This window comes from Kogia breviceps, chromosome 1, assembly GCF_026419965.1.
Source record: "Kogia breviceps isolate mKogBre1 chromosome 1, mKogBre1 haplotype 1, whole genome shotgun sequence".
NCBI classification, from domain to species: domain Eukaryota; kingdom Metazoa; phylum Chordata; class Mammalia; order Artiodactyla; family Physeteridae; genus Kogia; species Kogia breviceps.
In genome coordinates this window covers 194081312-194107045 of record NC_081310.1, presented here as the reverse complement: position 1 = coordinate 194107045, position 25734 = coordinate 194081312, and the positions used below count along the sequence as shown (strand labels likewise).

At 56.8% G+C, this 25734-nt stretch overlaps 1 protein-coding gene across 1 annotated transcript in view; it reads right to left on the bottom strand.

Moving 5' to 3' along the window:
* C1H1orf127 (chromosome 1 C1orf127 homolog) overlaps positions 1-25085 on the bottom strand; it is a 115841-nt gene extending 90756 nt beyond the window's left edge. The window contains 15 exon segments of the mRNA XM_067026368.1: positions 10601-10803; positions 11131-11248; positions 11251-11440; positions 11443-11572; positions 16461-16554; positions 16629-16764; positions 17006-17096; positions 17098-17199; positions 18716-18792; positions 18928-19038; positions 19041-19136; positions 20001-20042; positions 23109-23207; positions 23209-23250; positions 25008-25085. Of these exon segments, the coding sequence (XP_066882469.1) occupies positions 10601-10803; positions 11131-11248; positions 11251-11440; positions 11443-11572; positions 16461-16554; positions 16629-16764; positions 17006-17096; positions 17098-17199; positions 18716-18792; positions 18928-19038; positions 19041-19136; positions 20001-20042; positions 23109-23207; positions 23209-23250; positions 25008-25019 (1543 nt within the window). The 5' untranslated portion in view covers positions 25020-25085.
* Between the last annotated feature and the right edge of the window lie 649 nt (positions 25086-25734).

Sequence of the window (25734 nt, the reverse complement as noted above, 5' to 3'; positions counted from 1 at the left end):
AAGCCCCTCACGGAGGAGTCCCCCGGCAGCCTTGTGGATCCCCCCTTGACCGCTCTCATGAACGTGGTGGGTCATCTCCCTGCCCCCCAGATGTACCTCCCGGCCATAATTCTGGGGTGCCCTGGCTCTGGTGATGCCCACCTGCATCCTACCGGGTCTGACCCAGATCTCTCCTAGGAACCCCGCTATCCCCGTGCCTTGCCCCCTTCACCTCCTGGGGAGGGGCCTCCTGTGTCAGGCAATGTGCCGGCCTCCTCCACCCCCACACCCAGCCCTCCCTGGGAGGTCCTTGGTGAGAGTGAGCCAGAGAAGGCATGTTTCCCTGGAGGGCGTTTCTCCCCAAAGGAAATAGTCCTGAAGCCACTTCCGGGGGTTGCCGGACCTCAGGGACAGAGCTGTACAGAGTGCGGGGTGGGGGGAGGTCAGGGCGCAAAGAGCTGATGGGACAGGAGGAGATGGGGGATGACTGACCCCAGAGAGCAGGCACTGCAGGCACCCACCCACGTGGAGACAGAGGAGTGATGTGGAGGGGAAGTCAGAGAGTTCCCTCTACTCCCACCTCTGGGATCAGCTGGGAGTGTGGCTCTGTCTCCAGTGCCTGACGGTACCCGGGTGATACATGCTCTGTAGCATTTGTCCCGAATTATCACTAATCAGTGACACGCTGCACTTACCATAAGCCAAGCCTTTAAAGTGTGTGAACTCCTTTTATCTTCTCGGCAACCCCATGAAGGAGCTATCGTCATCACCATCGCCATCACCATCCCCATTTTACAGATGAGAAAGCTGAGGCGGGAAGAGGTGAAGTAGCTGGCCCAAGGTCGCACAACTGGTAAGTAATGAAGCCGGCATCTGGGCCCAGGAGCCTCGTAATCTCAGAGGCCAGGAGCACCCAGTGAGCTGGGGTCTCTCATCCCACCGCTACCCCTCCCCCCGACGGGACCAGACTCTGGACTGGGAGCTCCTTGAGGGCAGGAACAGGGGACAGGGTTCCTCTCTGCCTCCCCCGAAGCCAGCACTAGAAATTCACTCATTCGTTCATTCATTCCATAGAATTTTTACGGAGTACCTCCAGGCAGTCATGTGCCAAAACCCTGTGGGTTTGGGGGACCTCCGGCCCCTCATCTGCAAAATGCGAATGTTGTCTGAACAGAGGGGTCCAAAAATAATACAGCGGCCCATGTATGTAATATCTCCTAGTAGCCACGTTTAAAGGAGTAAAAGGTAACAGGTGAAATTAATTTCCATAACATACTTTTTGAACCCAATATCTCCAAAATACTAGCATTTCAGCATGCCATCGGTGTACAAATAATGAATGAGATGTCTGACATGCTTTTGTTTGTACTGGCCCCGAGAAATCCTGTGCACATCCCCCTTCCGGCACATCTTCCTTTGGACTAGCCACACATCCATTGCTCAGTAGCCACGTGTGGCCATCGTACTGGACAGCACGGCCCCAGACTGGAAGGTTCAATAGAGATCAGAGGGCACGGGTGTGTAAGCCTCCAGCTCCCAGCCTGGCCCACAGTGGGAACACGTACAGGTGCGAGGGTCCCAGCGCCTTCCTGACCTCAGTCTGGCAAAGCCTCCCCTTTCCTCCTGCACAGCCAGGAGTCAAGCCCCCTCTGGGGTGCCGCTGGGATTGAGACGCTGCTGGCTTTCCAGGAAGGAGCAGGAGGAGGAGGGGGAGAGCAGTCTGGGGCCTCGAGGAGGGAGCTGCTGCTGCCGCCTGGCACGGGGACAGAGTTTGTTTGCACCTCTTTGAAGCCGGGAGATGAAAGCGGGGCCCACACGGCTGCCTTTGATTCCCTCCTAGCTGGGCCCTCGCAGCTGCAGCCAGGCCAGGGCCAGCCCTTCGCTACCCAGGCGAGAGCAGAAGAGGCCCCAGGCCAAGGGCGTTTCTCCCCTGGCTGGCTTGGAAGCACCCTCCGTTCAGGGGGATCTGCCCTCCCATAGACGGACCCACCCAAAAGGCAGAGGACGGAGTAGGCGTGATGCGTAGGATGCGGGGGAGCCTGCAGCCTCGAATCTCTCCTCTGCTAATGCCTGAGTGTCCGCCATCAGTGGTCAGGCCTTACGAACAAGCGCAGCAAGAGCATGGCGGCGGTTGAGAGCTGGGTGGATCCGCCTACCTCTCTAAGCCTCTTTCATTCAACCAGTATTTATTTATTTATTTATTTATTTATTTTTGCGGTACGCGGGCCTCTCACTGTTGTGGCCTCTCCCGCTGCGGGGCACAGGCTCCGGACGCGCAGGCCTAGCGGCCATGGCTCACGGGCTTGGTTGCTCCGCGGCATGTGGGATCTTCCCGGACCGGGGCACGAACCCGCGTCTCCTGCATCGGCAGGCGGACTCTCAACCACTGCGCCACCAGGGAAGCCCCAACCAGTATTTATTGAGGGCCTACTGTGTGCCAGGTGCTGTTCCTAGTATGTTTCGCAGAGCAGATGGAATGAAATGATGTATGTAAAGTGCTTAGCGTGGTGACTGGCATGTGGAAATAGCTCAGTACACGTCAACCAGCATCATCATCACCACCATCATCGTTACTGCTAAGTACTGCAGGGTCTCTTAACCACTCCCAGGCACTGACGGAAGAGAACCAGCTGCTAGAAGAGTGCCCACCCCCAGGGCTAATCCTTCAGGCTTTGGCCTCAGCTCCTACCTCCTCTCTCCTAGGTCCCTTGGGGGCAGGCCCTGGCCTGGGGGGAAGCAGGACCACTGACCTTGACCACTGACGTCTCTGGACCAAGAATGGCAGCTCAGGCCAGAGGTATCATGCTCCGGGACCTCCTGCCGTAATGGATGCAAAGTCACATCTGGGATCCTAGTGGGCCCCTCCCCTGACTCAGGCCCGCGGAGCCGGCCGACCCCTCCGCGTGCAACCGGAGGCCACGGGGCAGCAGCACTTTAGAGCAGCAGGGGGTAGGACATCTGCTGTACCAGGCACGTGGCTTCTGCAATCTCAGACCCCATATGGCCCTGGCAGCCTGGACTGGGTGTCCTCTGCCCTGATCCCTGTCCAGACAGTCTCTGGATTCTCCCAGCCACGCCACCTTGGAGGAAGACCCACCTCTGTCCTCCTCCGGTACGGGGCGCTGGCTGCACCGTACTGGGCACCTCGGCCTTGCACACACATCGCTTGTTCACGCTGCTCAGTACATGGTGGGGGAGGGAGGGGGTCTGTGAGCCCCACACAGGCCCGCCCCTCACTCCTGGTCCTCTCCCGCTTGACAGCTTGCTGCCTCTCACGGGTCAGGGAGGAGACGCGGTGCCGCCAGGGCTGCAGAGGAGAGCAAAGTGGGTAAGACCCCGGTCCCGAGTGCTCCTGGGCAACCGCTGGGTCTGCGGGCGTGCAGATGCAGGCCCTTCCAAGATACACGTCTGACCCTCACCCGTGGCCGCCCCCATTTCACAGATGGGGAGGTCCAGGCTCTTCACAGTCACACACTTAGGAAGGAGGGCAGCCCGGATTTGGAGCCAGGTCTGAGGGATTCCAAAGTTTGTGTTCTTTTCACTCAAGCACACTTGCCAGGCCCTCTCCTCAGCTCAGAGCAGCCCCAGGTGGCTCCTCCAAAGTCTGAAACTCCAGGGCCAAGAAGCCTGCCCTACAGACAGACGTGCCGGAGCAGGAGGAATTACGGGCCTTGGAGACAGACCGGCTGCCTGGAAATCCCATCAACCCTGGGACCCCGGGCAGGTCATCTCACCTCAAGACCTTCACCTTCTCTTCCAGGGATTTCCCAAAGCATGCATGGCTGGCAGGATGATTTTAGGTGGTACTCAGCCTTTTCTTTCTATTTTAGCTGTTAGAGATTTGTTCTATTGGGTATTAGACCAGAGAACTGCGACGAGCACATCCAGCCCACGATTTCACGGATGTGTTTGCTTAGGTGGTGTCTACGTAAGTAAGAAAGGTGCGCTGACTTGCGGGACGATGCTAAGTAAGTATAGGAGGATGTGGCATATCAGTTGCCCGTGTCTGGGGAACAGGAGCCGGTACAATGACCACATCGGCGAGAGGAGGATACCAGGTGGCCAGGGGGGCTAGAAGCAGGGTGCCCTGGCCCCATTGGTTGGGGCAAACCCCATGGAGGCCTGGACAGGAGAGAAGGAAGCAGGCAGGGAGGTGGGAAGACGGAGGGAGGCCAGCGGGGCTCCAGGGCTTTACCCTAGCCGGCTGGCCGGCCGCATCCATCCGGGCCTCCGAGCCTGGAGGCCACATTGCCGCCTCCCCTCCCCGGGCCATGCAGTCCACAGCTGGCTGATGTAAAACACACATGTTTTGACTGAAGCCGCTCTCCCCGCCCCCCCCCCCCAAAAACGCCAACATTAAAGGGAGCGTAGCTTTGTAAAACTGAAACTGTAAAACGCTTCTGAAACCCAGCCCGGGGGATTAAAGAAACCACATGAAAAGGGATTTGGGACGACCTGGACCCTGACTTCCTGTTCAGAAGTTCACTCACCATGTGCCTCCCACCCGGCCGGTGGCATGTAGCCAGGAGGAGGAGGGGGAGGGGGGAGGAGGAGGGGGAGGAAGGGGAGGGGGAGGGGCGAGCAGGAGGGGGAGGGGGGAAGAGGAAGGCCAGGCCAGTGGGGGCCTCAGGGGACCTCCAGAAGTCCCTCGGCTGCTCCCACCTTGGTCCTCATGGGTCCTGGATCCTTGGAGATGCAGGAAGCGTTTGCACCTCAGCTCAGCCTCCCATCCAATCATAGTTAAGAGCTTCTCCCAGGCACGTGAGCCGACTGTGAGTTCAAATCCCAGCTCTGCACTTATTCACTGTGGGATGCCCACGACCTCCCATTGGAAGCTCCCCACCTTTTCCCTCTGCATGTCAGTCAGCAGTTTGAGGAATGCTGTGTGCAGAGGTGCCGTGACTGGGATGGGGCAACGGTGGCCTTTCCCCGACTCTCACAAGACTGGGGCTGGAATTCCCCCATGGGTCTCGCTCGCTACATGGCCTTGGGCCCATCACATGCCCTCTCTGAGCTCAGGACCCTCATCCTAGGAGAAAAGAGGATAGGATGGACTGGGTCAGAGGGGAAGCCTGGTTACGGACACCCACTCACACACACAGGCACACGCACACTTCATATCCGCTCTCAGATGGACACACACTCACCGCCCCGCGTCACACACGTCGTAACACAGACAGACACACCTCACGGGCCACTTGGCCCCTGGCACCCCCAGCTTCACTACAGCCCTCCTTCCCTTACATAAACTCCCCGCGCCCTCCAGTGTCCCCCGCAATCACTTACCTAATATTAGGATATTAAAAAATATGGCAAGATTTTAAGAGACTTATTAAAATGCAATTAGCAGCATGTACGACTTAAGCAGGGAGATTATTTTTAAAAATGACTTGATTGTGCGGAATACCACGCACCTTCCCGAGGCCGTAAACCTGCCAATCACCCACAATCTCAAATGAGGAGGCCTCCTCGCTTTCTCTTTGTCCTTCAGGGTTTTCTCCTGCCCCCGGGGACCATGAAGGCTGTGGTCCCCCACCCATAAAAGCCACCCGCCCACACACAGACACTCTGAACCCCTCAAGAGGTCCCTCAGAAGGAAGCCAAGGGGTTAATCAGGTCCAAAACCAAGCTTGGAGAAGTTTCTAGAAACCGGCCGGACGGTAGGCATGGGGATGGAGACACTCCAACCCCCCACTCATGCCCACCCCAGTTAAGATTTGGGTCTGGCAGGGGCTGCAGGCAGGGTAAGGGTGACAAACTGTCCTTCGAAGGGGCTGAGGATGGCAAGGGCCCAGGGAGGAGGAAGAGATCCAGGGTACGGGGGAGTGGGCTGCTGCTGACCCCCTCTGGGGGCAAAGCCTCTGAGACGCCCGCTGCCATTGTCCCCCACTCAGCGGCCACTCTCCCGGCTGGAACGGTGGGTTATGCTGCCCCCTGCTGCCTGCTTTCCACACTGCAGCCCCGCTCAGGACCCAGCGGCTGAGCAAAGGAGCTGGCCTGGTCCAGGGTCAGCCCGCCTCCAGCTGCAGGGTCCGCGAGAGGGACCCCAGGAGCCTCCAGACTCTAACCTAAATAGAAACTCGCATCTGGAAACATGGGGCCCGCTCTCCGGCACCCCCTCCTGGGCTGCCCCACCCCTGGCTGAAGGAGTTTATCAAATGTGCTCACTACTTCCTGGCATTAGGCTCCCGCTGGCACTTTTATTCCAACCATAAAAAGGCTATTTCATTGAGAAATAAAGTCCCATCTCCCTGACGTGTAACTCCTTTCAGAGCTCTTATTCAGCCGTCAGGCAAAATTTATGTTTCCGGGATGCTTTCTCTTGGGATTGCAGCTGGAAATTGGGGAGAGGGGGCTGTAAGGAGGAATTTCCTCTCTCGCCAATGGACATGTGTTTATTCCTTCGGTCTAAGGAGCTGCAGAGACCCAAGGTGTGCAGGAGGGAGCCCTGGCCTTGGAATGAGGACGCCAGGGTTTGAGCCCTGGTTCTCTCTCCTATTAGCTGCATGACCTTGGGTAAGGCCAAGTTTCCTGGTCTGTAAAATGGGAAGAACAATTCCTCTCTTCCCCAGAGGGATGGTGCTAGATGCCGTGAGCAGAGAGAGGTGGAAAGTACTTGGACGTTGTAGCAGTACAAGTACTGCTAGTGTATGAAGGCGGAGGGATTCTCTGACTCTGGGAGGTGTCCCTGGCACAGATTCTCCCAGGCTGTGGTCCTCAACTGCCATGTGCGTCAGAATCACCTGGAGGGCTTGTTCAAACACAGATTGCTGGGTCCCACCCCATGAGTTTCTGGAACTGTAGGTCCCAGAGTTTGCATTTTTCACGAGTTCTCGGGCGAAGCTGATGCTGCTCGTCCGGGGACCCCACTCTGAGAAGCACCGTTCCGGGGCTTTTGAGATCTGGGATGTGAGACAGCTCAGCCTGGGCCTCAGGGGAGGAATGAGGAGCGGGGGGGAGGTCACCTGTGGAGCCAGGTGGGTCTGGGCTGTAGCCAGCTCCATGGGAATAAGCATCAGTCCGCATCACCCCGTCTTGTCCCCCCACTGGCTTGGCCTGAGGTCTCCAGCAGCCCCACCCCGAGACCAGGCCGGCAGTGGGGGTGTCAGGAGGTGGGCTGAGCTGGGGGGGGTGGACCCTCCGGGCTGAGGGGTTCTCTCAGAGCTGCATTAGAGACTTCTGACTTGTCATCTTCAGGGGCTGCCCCCCACATCACCCTAGAGCGGAGGTTGCCTGGCCAGCTACTCCTGTTTCCAAAAGCCCCGTGCTGAAGCAGGAGCTCAGAGAAGTGAACTCATTTGCTCAAGGTCACACAGCTGGGGCAGGACACCCAGAAGGAAGCTCTCCCCACCACGCTGCCTCTCTGGTTACGCAGTAATTTGGAGGATTACTAAATTGATGACTCCAATTCCAGTTTAAGTAATATTCAAATACCCAACAGAGACTTGCAGCTAAGGCTGAAAGGGTGTGTTGTGATGGAAGAGGTCTGACGTGGGAAGCATCTAAAATCTGGAAATTCGAGACCTTCAACGAGGGAAGAACAAGGAGCCTGGATGTTTCAGGGCGTGAAAACTGGCTTTGGGCTCAAGGAGGAAAACCCAACAGGGAAACTGGACCAGTGGCTGTTCCCTGTAACAGGAGAGGAGGACAATAAACGCATCACAGACCCTGGACTTGACACACAGAGTCGTGTGGGGAATGCTGAGGATCCAAGCTGCGGGGGCGGTGTGGGGAGTGGGGGCGCGATTTCTAATTACCTCCAAATCCCAGGTTGCCTGAGATCCCACCTGGCAGGCCGCTGACCGGGTGTGGCAGAGCTGCCCTCGGCCAGGATTTCACTGATCACAGACGTGTCAGCTGTCAGCCATAAACAAATGACTGCACGACCGGCCCGGGAGGTCTCAACAGGAAAACCGGAGGTCCCCAGGGCAGAGAAAACACGGGCGCACGTGTACGCATGACTGTGGGTCAGACCCAGGAGCCACCCAGGCCCTGGAGGGCCCGGAGCCCTGGTCACAGATCTGGGGTCGTCCCGTGTTGAGGGAGAACAGGAGACCTCCGGAGAACCCCGATCACTTTCTAATTCAACACGACTGTCCGGGTTTGGAGCCGAGGCGGAGCAGAGCAAAGGGAAGGCAGAGAAGAAAAGTGGTTTGTTCCAGCTGCGCCGAATGCTGAGCTGGGAAGAGTGCCCAGAACAGTTAATGCCCAGACCCTCTCAGCCTTGCAAATCGCCGCCCGCCTGGGGGGTGAAGAGCCATTTATGCCAGGTAGAGGCAGGCGATTTCATTAACTCCACTCCTGGTGTCTCATCTCCAAGGGCGCGGGTGGTTAAACGGGAGCGGGATTGGTAAAGGGTCAGCCTGGTTGGCGGGGCTTTCTGGGGTGGGTATGTGCCCCTGGTCTGCGAGCTCCCCAAGCTGAGTGTCTCTGCAGAGATGAAGAGGGGAAGTCTGTCTCTCCTCCGCCTCCCCTGGGGGCGGAGGAGAGACAGACTTGAAACAGAGACTGAGTCCTAGTAGAAACACTGCAGGCCGGTGTTGGGGTAGATGTGACGCGTCTCAAACATCAACAGCGGCCACCTCCATTGAGCCCTCCAGGTGCAGGGCGGGAATGGCACGGCCCTCAACAAGGACCCCTTGGAGTCACTTCTCACGGGGCCTCTCTCGTCCCCCACACCTTGTCCCCCGGCTGCTCTTCTTGTCCCTCTGATGTCCAGCCTTTTAAAGCCAGAATAAAGCTGGGCTCCGACCTCAGCCCTCAGGCCCTGCAGGCCCCTGGTCGCCTCCACTTCCTCCTGTCGCATGGCCGTCTTTCAGTCCCTCCAACCCTCCCCAGGACCCTGGCACTTGCCGTGCCTCTGCCTGGCTACCCTTGCCCCAGCCCTTTCCAGATTTACTTCCTCGGGGGGGGGGGGGGCGTCCCCGCCATCCCACCCAAAGCAGCCCACAACCTGCCCCCACCGACGTTGCATGGGTAGGACTCTTCAGAGCACTCGGTGTGAAAACATCCACGCGTGTGTTTACTGTCGGTCTCCCTGGCCCTTCACACACGAGCACGTGGGCCTTTCTCTGTCCGATTCACCCTTCCCTTCCAAGCTGGATCGGTGTCTGCACAGAGGACGCGCTCCGTAACCGAGCCGTAGGGTCCAGGAGACGCTCTACGGAAAGGCAAGTGATCCGGGGAACCAGCCAACGGTGAGCCCACGACCTCAGCGCTGGGCTCTAAACGACTTCCCCACCAGCCTCTGAAGACCTTGTAGCCCCGAAGCCACGGGCTCCTATGAGCTGAGCCAGGCTTAGAGGAGGTCAAGGCCTTCCTTCCTCACCGGTCCAGGCCACCCAGTCAGGTGTCCAGGGCAACGGTCAGAGGCTTGGTCCTCCTCCTGCTGGCTTCCCCTCTAGGTGTCAGGCTTGCCCTGGCATGGGGGCGACCATCCCAGGGAAACGCCTGGCGGGGCGGGGGGGATGGGGAGGGGGCCGGGCTTGGAGTAACGGCTCCGATTCAAGAAAGGAAATCATCCAAGCTTTTAAAAAATTAAATGGAGTCAGTAATTTGATTTCGGAGAGAAGCTGAAAACCTCGTAATGGCAGGAGCAGCTCAATTCCGTGGTGAAAAGGAAAAGCCTTAAATGGGGCTATTAAGCGTTTGCCTGGGATGGATCTGCCCGGAGAAGGAGGAAGGAGGGAGGGCAGACAGGGGGAGAAGTCGTCCTCGAGGCAGAGACCGTTCATCAGCCAAGACAACCCTGATTATTTATTTATTTATTTATTTATTTATTTCACGTTCCGGGCGTTGCCGAAGGCCTCTTCTTGGCTGCGTTTCAAACCCCCCTTCCAGTGATGGGCCGGCCTGGGGGTGGGGGTAGGGTTGCTCCCCTTCCAGGGAAGCACTGGGTACCACTCGAGCTCAGGCCACAGCTGGGCTTCTGGGCCAGGGAGCCTGGGAACACTGGCATCCCTGGGGGTCAACAGGGGTCACCGGAGCTGTCCAAGCCAGCAGGGTACCAGCTGCTGCCATGGGAACCAGAGGAAGGGAGTGGTGAGTCATGAAAACAAAGCAGTAACACTCAGGGAGTTCTTTAGAGACCTGGGGTCATGGCCCCCTGGGGCCCAGGGGAGAGGGCTTCTCACATCATAGGATCTTATCACCACCCACCTGCTCAGAAGGATGTCTGAACTATGGCTGAAGGCTTTCCATGCTCTCCTGGAATAAGCAAACATCCCTCTGCCTGGGCCTGGGAGCCCAACTCTTCAGCTTCTCTGATTTACCAGGACGGCAGCAGTAATGACCTCAAGAATGGCTCACTGGTTCTGGGCTAGAGGCCTGTGTCCATCTTCTTGCTTGCCCTGAACAGACCCATTGGGAAGAACTATTATCACCCCTTATTGGACTGATCGGGAAACTGAGGCACAGAGAGGTTAATGCCTTGCCCAAGGTCACACAGCTAGAGAGTGAAAGGACTGGGCCTTGAACCACGGCAGCCTGGCTGCAGAGCCTGCAAACCTTCCCCTCCGCCACGCCTCACACATTTAACAGCGAAAGGGCAAGAACGAAAACGCTGGGGCCTGCACTCGTGGGCAGTCCAAGCGGGTGGGAGGCATGCCCCAATGCTGCCCACCACGCTGTTTCACGCTTGGCATCCTCTGGGGTGCTTCCAGGACTCCCCGCCCCCCAGCAAGGGGGTCTCTCAGAAGTCCCTCCACGATGTTCTGAAGTTCAGGAGGCCTGTGCCTTTCAGGGCTGGTTGCCCATGTGGGCTCTGCTGGCTCGTGCTGGGGGCTACGCTGGCCAGCAGTGAAAGGGTCTCTAGGCTCGGCCAGGCTGGGTGAGGAGACATCCGTGGGAGCCCGCAGACTCTGAGGTTGCTGGAAGCGTGTGTGTGGCCCCCCCCTCAGCCTGCTCCACCGGCCAGCTACAGGCTGACTTGAGCCCTCAGGCTCTACGTGACTTTCCCGCAGATGAAGCAGTGGGCTTCTCGGAGGCGGAGGCCGGATGGCTCTCGGGAAGAGCTGTCAGGTGGCTGCACTCTGCTGGCAGCTGCTCAGCAGTAAGAATTGGCGGGGGGCTGCTGGGCCCTCCCTGTGCCTCCCCTTGCGCTCCGGTCCTGAGGCCCTCAGACGGGCACCGGGGCCTGGCTACTGCCACCACCCCTTGGAAGTGTTCACCACTGGGGCAGTGCTGTGGCATCCATCCCCAGAAGAAGGAGCGTGGGCCCCCTCCAGGTCCTGACTTGGTTCTGGCAATGAGAGGTCCAGGTGCCCTCTGGCCCCTCCCTGGGTGGCCCCCCAGCTTCCGTTCTGGAGGATGTTTCCTGGGGCTCTCCAGGGGAGCAGTGCAAACACGACGCCTCTTCAGCCAGGCTGGTCGTCAAGGGCTTTGTCAATGGCTGGACCTCCTTGCTGGCCCGCCAGGGCCCCTGCATGGGCTAGTAGGCGGCCACCCCCCCACCCCCTCCCCGTGACAACCTTCCAGCAGGAGGGGACTTCCCGGCAGCTAGGCGGGGCTCTGCTCAGGCCTAGACCTGCCAGTTAGGGTAACAGATGGCCTGAGACTATTGGGACCCCCAGAGAGGCAGCTGCAAACGAGACATCTGAGGACAAAGGCACGGTCCAGGCCCAGGGGACAGGAAGTCTGGACAACGACTATGGACGCTGGGAACACCGCAGCTGAAGGCGGGGCTCCAGGTCACCCCACTTTCCCTGGGGGAGCTGATCCTCTGGGAAAGGGAAAAAAGGAAGCCAGTAGATGTCCAGCTCCTTCCACAGGTTTGGCTGTTTGCAGAAAAGGTCCAAGCCCCTTCTTCAGCGAGAGAACAGTGGAGAGAGGAAAAGCATCAGAAATCAAAGGATGTGGTTTTGGCCACCCTGAGGATGGCAGCCTGGGGAGAGGCCTGTGGCAGCTGCGACCTCAGGCTGGTTCTCCAGGCCTGGCTCCTGGGCTCCGGCTCCTTTGAAGCGTGCCTCGGTTTCCCTCCTGTCTGTGTGCACCGCCGCGGGCCCTCCCCTCCACCTCCTTGTGCCGGGTCCCAAGGCCCTGCGTGGCTGTGAGCTAGGCAGGACGGCTGGGCTGCGCTCAGGTGGGAGCTCTGGGGGGAGGGGGAGCCCCGCTTTCTCTGGGGAATGGTTGGAATTTGAAGAGGAGGAGACACAGGCCGGCTGGAGGTCTGAGCGGGGGCTCCCTTTGATAGAATGGTGGTGAAAGAGAGGGGCCTCGCGCCTGGCTGGCTCCACCGATGCCTCGTGGGGATGCGCCCTTCAAGGGAAACCGTGGGTGGAAGTCAGGGAGAGGGACTTCCATTGGCCAGTCCACGGGAAGGCTAGTGAGCGAAACTCTGAGAAAACCCTTCCCAGAGGCCTCCAAAGGCAGCTGGTCCTGCAGTTTGGAACTGGGAAAAGGCAGCAGATGGTAATTCCTCCTGGAGGGGCTCCTGCTGGGGAGTGGTCCTTGGCGTGGCAGTTGAGGCAGACAACTCCCTCCCTAAACCTCCCAGAAAGGAAGCAGAGGTCGGTCCTTCTCCTAAGGGAGCAGAATCCTCCCAAGACCCTGCTGGAGGGGCCACATGGGTCCCCTTTTTACAGACGGGGAAATAGAGGCTTTAGAGGTCAAGTTCTAGCACCGGATTAGGAACTGTCCTCCTTGGCTGAATTTCACAGACCTTTGACCTGGAGTCCTTTTTGAGATCACGCAGGCATCAAAATCTATTTCTTCTTTTTAACATTTTTATTTTATTTATTTATTTGGTTGCGCCGGGTCTTAGTTGCGGCATGCGTGTGGGATCCAGTTCCCCAACCAGGGATGGAACCTGGGCCCCCTGCGCGGGGAGCGCGGCGTCCCAACCACTGCACCACCAGGGAAGCCCCTATTTCTGAAATTGAATCACAGAATTTCAGGTTTTCTCTAAAGAGCGCCTGTCCCTGACTCTCTGCTTCTGCTTGATGCCACCAGCCAGTGTCGTCTCTGAGCCATTCCCTATTTTGAGGCCAAATCCATCAGCCCAGCCCCAGGAACCACACAGACCCAGACTCTGACTCGACCCCGTTGACATCCTGGGCAAGATCATTCTTTGTTGTGTCGGGGAGAGGGCTCCTTTGCACTGTAGGATGTTTAGCAGGATCCCTGGCCTCTACCCACCACATGCTAGTGGCGTCTCCCTGCATTGTGACAATCAAAAATGTCTCCAGACATTGCTAAATGTCCCCCCGGGAGGCAAAAATGCACGCCCCGTTGCAAATTCTGGCTCACGGGTCTAATAGAGCCCTTAGACATGTTTGGTTTGGCCTGCAGAGGGTTTTAAATATTTTAAAATTAACTGACAACATTTTATAATTTTCCAGCTTCTCCTGGAAAGTCAGAAGATTTGGCCACACTGGCCGGCCTCCCTACAAGGCAGGAATCGGCTCCACTTAAATGAGACTACTCTCTTGAAAAGGGTCTGGTGGGACTTCCCTGGTGGCGGCGCAGGGGTTAAGAATCCGCCTGCCAATGCAGGGGACACGGGTTCGAGCCCTGGTCCGGGAAGATCCCACACACCGCGGAGCAGCTAAGCCCGTGCACCACAACTACTGAGACTGGGCTCTGAAGCCTGGGTGATTAGAGCCCATGCTCCGCAACAAGAGAAGCCACCACAGTGAGAAGCCCACGCACTGCAACGAAGAGTAGCGCCCGCTCGCCGCAACTAGAGAAAGCCGTGCACAGCAGCGAAGACATAAGGCAGACAAAAATTTAAAAAAAGAAGGGGTCTGGTGGCTGCCAGCTCACCGCTGGAGTCCCCACCACTCCCCACTGGCTCCTACACTGAGCTTTGGCATCTTACCCTTGGGCCATGGGTTCTCTTAGCCTCATTCCTTTTCGCTCCCTGCCGGACCCCTAGAGGCATTTTCGCCCGTAACCCCTGCTTTACAATGTAAAACAGCGGTAGCTAAACCACCCTCTTGGCTTCTCTTCTCAGGCTGGGCACTCCATTGCCTCCGCGGCTCTTGACACCTCCAACCTTACGTCATTAGGATTTCTCCCACAGGTTCTAATCACTTTTTGGCAGAGAGGAAGGAGATTTTTAAAAATCTGTAACCGCCAAGTGCTTAGGCAATCCTGCTGCCCTAATATTCCAACATTTTCGCCACATAGTATCCCCGAGAAATGTGCTTTGTCTAAAACATTTTTTAAAAAATGCCTGGTGAGGGCTTCCCTGGTGGCGCAGTGGTGGAGGGTCCGCCTGCCGATGCAGGGGACATGGGTTCGTGCCCCGGTCCGGGAAGATCCCACGTGCCGCGGAGCGGCTGGGCCCGTGAGCCGTGGCCGCTGAGCCTGCGCGTCTGGAGCCTGTGCTCCGCAGCGGGAGAGGCCGCAACAGTGAGAGGGCTGCGTACAGAAAAAAAAAAAAAAAAAAAAAAGCCTGGTGAAAATTCAATCCAGCAAGCATGTATTAAGTGCTTACCAAGGGCAGGGCAGTATGATAAGGCCCATGAAGAGTAAAATGCAGGGCTTCCCTGGTGGCGCAGTGGTTGAGAGTCCGCCTGCCGATGCAGGAGACGCGGGTTCGTGCCCCGGTCCGGGAAGATCCCACGTGCCGCGGAGCGGCTGGGCCCGTGAGCCATGGCCGCTGAGCCTGCGCGTCCGGAGCCTGTGCTCCGCAACGGGAGAGGCCACAACAGTGCAGAGGCCCGCGTACCGCAAAAAAAAAAAAAAAAAAAAAGAGTAAAATGCTCCATAGGGCACGGCCTCTGATGGCAAGGAGTTCATAGACCACAGGGAGAGACAAGAGCATGTACCACTAACATTAAGAAGAGAAAGACCTAGAAGCTGCTGGGGACGTGCAGGGAAGGTGTGCTGGAAACCAGGGAAGGGAGAGGTTAATTCTGGCTGCTGATATGAAATTAATAAAACAAGGAAGAGAACATTCTTTCCCCGTGTAAATCTTTCCAGAGAGGCCAAAACGTCTTTCTAGAATGTTCTCACTGCTGTTGCCCCAGCTATTTTTGTATTTTATGTTCTATGTCCCTATCAAGAACCTACCCTCTCCTCAAAGCCCAGGACAAAGGTCACCTGCTCCCTGGCGTCTCCCTCAAGCCCTCCTGCCCTCCGTTACAACTCTCTGGACATTGCTTCTCTCCCCTTCCGGACAGGCCACTAGTTGAAAGCAAGGACCAAATCGGTGGCCTCTGTTCCCTCCCACGGGGCCTCACGCACGGCAAATGCTTAGAGAATATTTGTTGGATAGAGTTCTGGCCCTCCCTCTCCAAAATCAATGTCATCGCTGCAGGAAACTGTTAAAATAAAAACAGCCGAAATGTGTAAAAACTTTCAGGAAACATTTCCATTTTTAGCAGACTGTTAGAACTCATCCCCGCCCTGCCTTTTCCTTTGTTTCTAATTCTGAATTTGGGGCTGGATGGTAGGCAGTCCCCCTTTTAATCTTTAAGTATAGTTCTGAATATAATTACATTTTTATGCAGCACCGAAACATCATATCCTGGTAACGGGGCATTCTTGCACTATTAACATCTGAGTTAAATCTCCTTTGCGTCTGTCTTCTATTGAGGACAGTTAGGAAGTCGAAGATGAAAGTGATCGACATCATTTGTGAATTATGTGTATTTCCTTATGCTGTATTTCAATGGGTTCTGCTCCTAGTGATTTTGTGCATACCAGGTTGTCTGGTAGCTGTGCTTTCACCAAAAACGCCTTTCAAGACTCGAATCCCAGCATCCTGGCATGGAGGACACACACCACGTTTAGAGGAGAGTTTGTCTTGGTTAAGAAATAAGTGGTAAAGCAACTACACCCCAATAAAATAAAAAAGAAAAAGGAATAAGTGGCCTCGCATAGTGCTTTTTGCCAAGGAGCCTTCTCCGTGCCGTAGGTCAGCGGACCCCGACCTTTTAGGCACCAGGTTTCGCGGAAGACAATTTTTCCACGGAAGGCGGGGGGATTGTTCAGGTGGTAACGCAAGCTATGAGGAAAGGCAGATGAAGCTTTGCTCGCTCGCCCGCCGTCCACCTCCTGCTTTGTGGCCTAGTTCCTAACGGGCCACGGCCCTGGGGTTGGGGATCCCTGCGGTAGGTGACCCGTGGAGCTGGAGCCCACGCGGATCGCTGGACAATCGAAACAGAAGTGGCTCATCTTGTGCCAGGAGCTCTGCTGGGCTCCTAACTCCATCATCTCCAGTCCTCGCAACAGGGAGCGGTACTCCCACTTAAAAAAATAATATTTATTTATCTATTTGGTTGCACCGGGTCTTAGTTGTGGCAGGCGGGCTCCTGAGTTGCGGCATGCATGTGGGATCTAGTTCCCTGACCGGGGTTGGAACCCGGGCCCCCTGCATAGGGAGCTCTTAGTCTTATCCACCACGCCACCAGGGAAGTCCCGGGCTATTTCCATTTTGCAGATGGAAGAAACTGAGGCTCAGAGAGGTGAAGTGAGTCGCCCAGGTCCTGCAGCTAGCTACAAAGTGGATGTGCCCCCCGCCCCCTCCCCGGCACTTTGACTCCATCGAGCTCCCGCAGCCCTCCTGCTCCCCGGCCAGTTCCAACCAGTGTGCCTGACACCATCGTTTACCCGGGTTGGGTGTGGGACCTGTCAGACCGGGGAAAAGGAAGCCTTGTCATGGGAGAAAGAACCACAGGCAGAGCCAGCAGTCACGCCCTCACCGTGACTCTCGCCCCCACACTGGAAGGAGCTCTCCACCGTCCAGAGGATGGGGGCGGCCACCTCAGCAAATCCCAGGCTCGGGACCACCCTATAGAAAGCCTGCGTCCCCAGAGCTCCTTGGGCCTCCTGGCATTGCTGTGGGGCAACGAGGAGTTAGTTGCTTGTGGCAGGGTGCATCCTGTGTCCTGCGGCTGCCCTCCCATGGGGCCGCCCTGGCAAGAGTGCCAGGCTTCCGGGCTATAAGTGGCAAAGGTCCATTTTCTGCTGGCTCCACAGCTCTGCTGTCACATCTCTGACTCCACATGGCATCAGTGGCCCAAGGAGAAGAGGTCTCCAGAAGGGGCAGGACAGCCAATGCCACCACCAAGACCCTGACCTGGACCTGAAGCACCCCAGCCGCCAGGACACTGACCACCGCAAAGTCCCTGTTTTCAGTCACTGTGAAGGTAAGGAACTGGTGGACTCGGGAATTTTAGGCTCAGGTTTTCCTCCAAGTAGGAATCTCTTTTGACCAGATCCAGTCTCTGCTTTGGGATGTGAACAAGACCTCCATCTCTGGCTGGGATGACACTGGAATGGGGAAGGACACGTGACACAGAAAAATACACACTCTGCAGGCACGTGGATGAAAGGGTGGAGACAGGACCTCAGCCAGGGGCCACGCCCGTGGCCAGCACTTTCGGGATTGGTGACGTGAGGTTGCTCGGCGTTTGGTATCACTGCCTGGGCTGGAACGTGACTGCACTGATGCAGAAGAGAAAGAGAGGCCATCCCCAAACACCTGGGGACCCCGCCGTTTGCAAAGCCCCGTGAGGAAGCAGATGCTAAGAGCGGGGCTGCCCGTGGAAGTTGCAGAAATGTCTCTGCCAAGACTGTCTTCAGCTCGGTGACCTAGCCTGGTGCCCCTTCCATTACCAAAGCTGCTCTTAAGAAACAAAGCTTGTATCAGTTGTTTACACTTTAGCAAGAATTTCGTTGTGTCAGCCCTCTCACAGGGGCATTTAAAGCCAGCTCTGCAGTGGCTAAATGAAAGCATCTGTCTCCAAGTAAAAGGATTTCAAGCATCATGAATAAGGAAAGGGATGTTTGGGGGCTTGGTGAGGCCGTCCCCAGTGCCCTAAACTCCCCAGAGTCCCATCATGAAATCTCGTCCATGATAAAATTCTATACAAATGTCAAGTCTTAGTCATCTCAGATCTACCCACTCAGGATGAAGCCTTTGATGTACGCAACTTTGCATACAGAGTTCCTTAGAATTTAAATTCCCAGAAGGTAGGAAGTGGTCTTCCAGATTCCAGGCCTCTCTGTATCACACCCCAAGCTGAATGAAACAGTTATCACATACAGGGTCTAGATCAAGGGTGCCAACGTCTGTCAGAGCATGGAGCCCTCAAGAGCCTGATGAAGACTGCAGACCCTCTCTCATCTTTGTTCTCGGACTCCCTGGAGGCCATCTTGGGACTTCCCAGGATTTCAAAGACCCCGGGTTTGGAAAAGTGGATGATTCCACTTTTCATCCACTCTCTACACCCCACCCCTGCTCCACACACACGTGTACCCGCCAGAAAGAGCCAAGGTCTCCCTGTCCCAAGCAATTCCAGAACGCATGGCCAAGGTTGGGGCTAAGAAGAGGCGAGGTGGGGTGGGACCACGGACATAAGGTGCCAGAGGAGGGAGGGACAAGAGAGCGACGTAGCCGGAAAGCATGGGCATTGGGGGCCCTCTTGGGTCCTACCCCGTGGGCCAGCGGCTCCTAAAGACGAGGCGTAGCTGCACCCCACGAGCAGCAAGAGCCCTGTGGGGTGTGCAGCACTTGCTGAGGCAGGAGTGTCTCCCCGTGGCCTCCGAAACTGCTCCTTCCAGAAGCAAACTCCCTCCACAGGGCCCCCCTCCCACCTTCGGACCAGCCTGTGGACTGAACCCCCAAGGGTCCCAGAGCTCAGGTCAGGGACTGTTGTTCCAATGCAACCAGGATATATTATTTAGCCGGGATATTTTTAGCAGGAAAGCGAGCTCGGAGTAAATGTCATGTGAGCCGTCTTCTCTTACAGGGCAACTTCGGGCTATTTAAAGAGATGGTAATTACGCTCCTGCCACCGCGATCAGGACGAGCCGAATGCGTGATTGCAGGAGCCGCTCATCTGCCACGCGGAGTGCTTGACACTAATGGAGCCCAATTTTCGAAGCTGCCTGCCTAAATCTGTCCGGTCTCCAGGTGGACATCTGAATCGGCACTGGAGCGCCGGCAGACTGCTCTCCGGGGCCTCCCCGAGGGTGCCACGCCCTGAGGCTCCCCGCCTGCTTGGGCTGCCGCCCACCGCTGACCTCCGGCCTCTGGACAGGGTCTTGCCTTGGGCTCTGGATGGTGGGCGTGGCGGTGATGTCCACGCTGATCGTCCTGCTGTGGATCATCCCATCAGGCTGGCGTCCCCCAGAGAAGCCACCGGCGCCCCTCCGATGGACAGCAGCCACGGGGTCTGGACGAACAGGAGGTACTCACAAACAGTCTGGCCAAGGAGATGGGGTCGCCAGGGGGTCAAGGAGAAGGCGCACCTGCGGGAACACTCAGGAAGGTGACAGGGCCAAGGGGCGAATAGGCAGGACCACGAGGGAGGAAGGCAACCTGGACATGTACACCCCTTGCGCTCCAGGGAAGCAGACCCCTGGCAGGAGCACTGGGCACGTGGTAGGGGCGCCACGCGGCTGAAAGATCCAATGAGCCGTTACCCCCACTAGCAAGGCCAAAGGGTGACCCACATGCTGCCCAGCCTGAGGCCTGGCCTCGGTTCCCTTTGCGATGCTCCAGAGGGACGTTGGCCATCGGGACCTTGAATAGAGGCCGGTGCCTGGAGGGCGGGAGGGGGACAGAGAGGGGCCCCCGGCCCCTCTCCTAGGAGGAGCAGCAAGAGGAATTCAGGAGAAGACTTGAGGAAGGGAAAGCTCCCTGACTTCAAATAAAGGGCTGTGAAATGGAGAAGGGACCGGCTCCTTCCGGGGGCCGCGGAGAACAGAAGACCACAGCAGAAGGAAAGTTTGGGGAAACCGCTGTGCGATATGGGAACAGGTGATCTTGCAAAGGAAAGAGCTCCCCATCACTGGAGACCGGGCGGAGAGAATCTTAGCACCAGGAGGACCTCAGAGGCCTTCAGCCCAAAGCCGGGACCCCTTCTCAGATTTCCTCTCAGATGGCCTCCGCCTGCAGGACACCAGGGAACGCTTCCAGCCTCGGCTGCCGAGACGCGAGCCCAGCAGAGCTGGCCTTGTCCACCAACTCTCCAAAGGAGAACAGAAACCAAAACCTCCTGCCTCCGGGTGTCCCCAGGCACCAGGCCTGGCAGAACCTTCCAGAAACTTACTCCTGACCCACCTACCTGTCCACAGGTGCTTCCCAGGGGTAGGGGCAGGGAGACCTGCAGAACAAAAAGGAAGCAACATCTCCTGGCAAAGCAGTAAGCGAAGGTGAGAGTAAACATTTCTGTCTGAGCACAGAAGCGCTGGCAATTACCCCAGCAGGAGGCCGGCGAGAGAGCCACACGGCTGGGTTGTTTGCTCATTAAGACAAGAAAATCATTTATGTTCTGAGTCTCCAGTGTCAACAGACCCAGGGAAGTGTCTTTGCCTCAGCTGCTGCCCTGGGCCTGGCCAAGGGGGCGGCTAGCGTCCCGGGAGCAGCTGGCAAGGCCAAGAGCGCAGGCGCATGGCCAGGACGGTCATTTCCCAGTCCTCCCACCTTGTTTTTCCCCTGAGTTCACCCATTTCTCCCTCGCCCTTTCTTTCCTTTTCAGATCCAAAAGAGCAATGGTGGAGGGAGGGCTTCCAAGGGCGGACACTTTCACCACTGGCACTGAACTTGGGGTGACCACCCATCCCAGTTTCCTGGGCACTGAGCACGTCCCCCTGGGACTTCGTGCCAAAACAGGAAAGGCCCAGGCAAACTGGGATGGTCGGTCACCGTACCGCCTGTGAACCTTGCAGCCACGCCACAGGGGGACCGTTCTCCCAGATGGTCATCTGAGAAGTGCACAGATGAGGGGAAGGTGATGGTGTGGACTGGGCACCTTTCCTGGAGCTTCTGCTGCAGCCCACACTCTCCACCCTGCCCTTCTCTCAGTTCTTTCTGCTTTCTCCAAACTCCACTTTGCATTTGCTTCAGACCTTGGCAGGGAAGTCTCGGCACAAGGAAGGAGTCCCAGACCAGCCGAGGGTCCCTCGGAGATCATCTGACCAACACCCCTCCCTATACAATGTGGGGAGGAATGAGGCCAGAGGGGACTGACTTGCCTTGATGATGCCCCAGTCCATAGGGCACTCCCACTCCTCCATACGGAGGGACAGAGAGGGGCTCCCTGCAGCAGAAAGAAGCGAAAGGGACCGGGAGGAGACCCCAGGCAGCTCAGCCTTCTCAGCTCCCCAGCCCTGCTGCTCCTTGGCTCTGAGGGCCCCTCCTGGCAGCAGGCTCACAATGGCCCACGGGGAGTTCCTTGAGTGAGCCTGGCTGTTTCCTTGTCTTTGGAGGTGCTGCCTTCACTTGCGGGGCGAAGGGGCAGGAATGGGACAGGTGCCTGAGGTTTGGTGAGAGGATGGAGAGGACTTGGCATCTGCCTTTGCCACCGCCAAAGCTGTCCCATCGTTCCCACTCCTGTCCTCCACTGCAACCTGGAGGAAGGCAGGGAAGCCCCCCAGAGGCTGAGCTTTGAAGAGGGAGACAGTTCTGCTCCAAGAAGGAAGAGAAGACAGATCAAGAGCAAAGCAAAAACGCACGGCCCTTTAAGGCCCCATGCGGAGGCTATATTTAGGGCCGAGGACATTTCGCAGGACCTCGGGGCAGCCTTCGCTGGGAGCGATCGCTAATCACTGCATTGAGTTTACGGGTACCCCTGGGCACACTTAACCCAGGGCAATGAATAGTTATTGCGCGGCCTCCCGCTCGGGGCCTGTGGGCACACTTAAGCGAGTGCGCCGGATGGCAGGGAGCGGGCACGGCTCGGGTACACCCGTGGGCACCCTGCGCTTTCAGCGGGGAGACGCAGAGTATTAAATGTCTATGTGCCCTGTGCCCACAGCTGCATTTAGCCAAGGGCAAGGCCGGTGAAACGGCTTTAATTAAAACTTAATGCAAGTTCACGGTGCAGACACGGAAGCCGCGGCTGCAGAAGTCACCAGGAATGAATCAGTCAATTCGATGAGGTTCTCAGGTGCGGGAAGGGGGTGGCGGGGGAGGGGGTCCCGGGCTGCGGAGACCTGTCTTCTGCTGAGTACTTGCTGCCCACCTCTCTGCATCTGTGCTCTGGGACTTGGGGCCACCGCACACGCCCATACCTCGCTTGCTGAAGGATGCTGGGATTCGGGTATCCGGGCCTCAAAGGCAGGTGGTTGGAAATAAAGCAGGCCCCTGGGCCCGGAGCGGATCCTGCTTTTCTCAGCCACTCAGCCCAGTGTCGCGTGACACGGGCAACGCCGTCCCCCTGGCGGCAGCTCCCAGAATTACAGGCCCAGTGCAGAGAGAGGAGCGACCAGCGCCGGAATGTCAAAGGAACGCGCTGGTGGCAATGCTTGGGGATCCTGGAGTCCGACCCTGCGATTCGTAGGAGGACCAGCACCAGGCTTGGTGTGGCCACTTGTGCCACTGAAAAGGCAAGTAGGCAGAGGAAGCCTTGCCACTCTGCCCCTGCTCCTTAAGACTGGGAAGCAAAGGAATCTCAGAGAGGTCTGCCCATCGGCCCAAGACGGCCGTGAGCTGGGCTCAGAGTTGCAGGAGCTCAGGTCCTCTGAGCCGTGGTCCGGGGATGCTCCCTGCCAGACACACCTGTTTTAAAATTCAGACCAGATGAGAACACAGCTATAAAGCCTTCCTAGGGCAAAGGCTCCACGTCTCATTCAAATCTGTTCCCTTAGCAACAGCGCAGCACCTGGCACATAGTAGGTGCTTAATAAATGCTTCTTGCGTGAATGGTGATTCTCATTAGCGGGCTTTTTGTGCCAAATTCCTCTTTTCATTTATCCTTTCCTGTTTCCTGATCTTTAAAAATGGAGACATTATACCTGATTGTAACGGAGGTACTTTTATGACTAAAAAGTCTGTAATTCCTCGGCACTACCCAGGTCAAGAAGGAGCATGCAAACTGGCAACGTTTTTCAATGGAGAGAAAAAGAACACGAGGACATAATATTGCAGCTTTGGTGATCATCCCGTCCTCCCACTGTCCCCAGTGCCAGCGACGATGGGAAGTGGAGAAGATTAGTTCAGAACCTTTAGTAGCCCCACTCCCACTCCATCCCATCTCCCCCCAGGTTGCTCAAACAACAGTCCAGCGGACCCGGGCATCCAGCCAGGGCCCACGGATGTCTGCAGAAGAACCATGCTACGCGGCACCTCCAGCTGCCACCTGTGGGCCCGGCTCAGGAGCCACGGCCTCTGGAGAGAAGCCCAGCCTGGCAACCCCTACTCCCATCCCCCAGGCCTCTGAGCCCATTAGCTGAATGAATGTGGGCCGGCAGTGGACCCTCTCTTGGGCCAGCCTGGACGCGATCACTGGACACTTCATTATGTAGCAGTCACTGCGCTCCAACCTTTTCACCTCCCCTTTGAAATATTCTGGTTTCCAACCTGTAATTTGCTTTCTAGAAGTGGGACAAAATTCCTGTGTGCACATGAAAGAGGAAAACGCAGTTAATAGGCTGCAATTATAGGTCAGTGACTATTCACAGCAAATACGATTAACATCAACCCACTGGAAGCTGGGCAGTTCTCATGGAAGAGGCTAAGGAAGTGAGCTGAGGCTGCCGGGGATCAAAACCAGGTCCAGCTTCTGGAATCCAGCAGTTCAGCCTCCACCAGGGAAGCCCTCAGGGCCAGTGGATTTCAGGAAGGTCCAACCTGTCTGGACAGAACAGGAGCTTGTGCCTGAACATCCCTTGACAGGTGTCAAGCATCTGCAAACAACTTGTCTCCCTTGATCCTCACAGAGATCCCATGGGGTAGGCTTTCTTATTCCCATCTTACAGATGAAGCAGTTGAGGCTCAGAGGAGGTAAATAACTAAGCCAAAGGCACGTGGCCACTCTGGGACTGCCTGGCTCATTCCATCACGTGCCAGATGGAGCTTCAAAGATGTCAAACCAGTGGGTCCCACAGGGGATGCTGGGGCTGACCTCATTCAGCCAGAGGGGACGAACCCAATTCGAGGCTTTGTGGTGGGGCCTGAGAGGAGTGTGTACTGATGGGGTGGGAGGTGGGGGACGTCAAAGAAGAGGGTGATTGCAGAAAGGAAGAGAAAGAGAAGGAAGAGGATAGTTCCTGAAATTTCTCCCCCATTATGGACCACAATGCCCTCGGCAGAAATTCTGGGCTGGATTGAGGGAGGAAGATAAAGAAATGAAGGAAAGAGGAAATGGAGTTGAGGAGAAAAAGAGAAGAGGAAAACATGAGGGTCCGTGGAGCAGTTCACACCGTCTTGGGGGCCAGGCGGTGGAATAAAGCAACAGGTGTGCCCAGGGAGCTGCAACCCTCCAGCCCCCAGGCCATCAGCCGCTGCCTAAATCAGGGTGGCTCCTTGTCCTCCTGGCCCCCAAAGAAGCATCAGCTCCCCCTCTGACTGTCATGAGCCCACCCCTCCAACCCCAGGTTTGAAACCTGCTTTCCTGGATGGGGTCCATGTTGTATGGGGCCTGCAGCTCATGCAATTTGGGAGAAGGACCTCTTTAAGAAAAAGAATATAAAAATATCTTACTTTTGCAAATTTTATAGAATCATATGGTCTTGTGGGACTCCCTTACCCCAAAGACACTGCAGATCTAGCAGGAGAGGCGGTGTGAGCAGCTTTTATTAATCAGAGTGGCAGGTGCCAAGGTATAAGCAGGTACAATGCACAGAGGAGGAGTGATCAGCTATTAGGAAGACTGCCTGGAGGCCTGGAGGAGGCAGCATCTGAGCTGGGTTAACAATCTCAGCAGGGCTTCCCTGGTGGCGCAGTGGTTGAGAGTCAACCTGCCGATGCAGGGGACGCGGGTTCGTGCCCCGGTCCGGGAAGATCCCACGTGCCGCGGAGCGGCTGGGCCTGTGAGCCATGGCCGCTGAGCCTGCACGTCCGGAGCCTGTGCTCTGCAACGGGAGAGGCTACGACAGTGAGAGGCCCGCGTACTGCAAAAAAAAAAAAAAGAAGAAGAAAGAAAACAATCTCAGCAGTCTTCTGAGATCTGTGCCCATAAACTCCGAGAGGGCAGGGCCTGGTCTCACGCCTCTCCCTCGGCTGACTTCATGTGGAGGAAGGGCGACAGTGTCCCCTTTCTGGACACCTGAGCTCAGGCGGAGCTCCTTGTGTCTCCCAGAATGCAAGCACCTCAAGAGACATCATTGAGTCTGATGTTTCCCAAACCCACTTCCTTCTGCATGCAGAAGGCGAAGTATCAGGCTTGAAAAATGAAATTACCATCCGGACAGTGATGCAGGAAGTAGCCACATTTGGTAGGAAAAGAATCCAGGCTGTTGGGGGGCCCTGCAGGTCCTTGTAATGAGAGGAGGACAAAACATGCGTTGAGCCTGCTCAGGCTACTTCTCTGCAAAGTCGGAAATCTCAGACGCCCAGATAGAAACTGAAAGGCTGCTCTGCCTATAAGCTCCTTACTGGTAATAGATAAAAAATATCAGTAGGGCTTCCCTGGTGGCGCAGTGGTTGAGAGTCCGCCTGCTGATGCAGCGGACACGGGTTCGTGCCCCGGTCCAGGAGGATCCCACATGTCACGGAGCGGCTGGGCCCGTGAGCCATGGCCGCTGAGCCTGCGCGTCCGGAGCCTGTGCTCCACAACGGAAGAGGCCACAACAGTGAGAGGCCTGTGCACCGCATCAGTACTAGGAAAAAGTCTGGAAAGGTATACCCCAACAAGAAATCCCATTGGTTCTACCTTCAAAATATATCTAGAATCCTCCCCCTTCTCCCCACTCTGGTCCTGGGTTTCTGCAGCTGCCTGCTCCTTGTCTCCTGGCATCCCCCCTCGCCCCTAATTGTCTGCACTCCACACAGCAGCCACGGGATCCTGTTCAAAACTAAGTCAGCTCATGTGCCTCCTCTGTTCAAACCTCCCCATTTTCCACTCCGAGGAAAAGCCA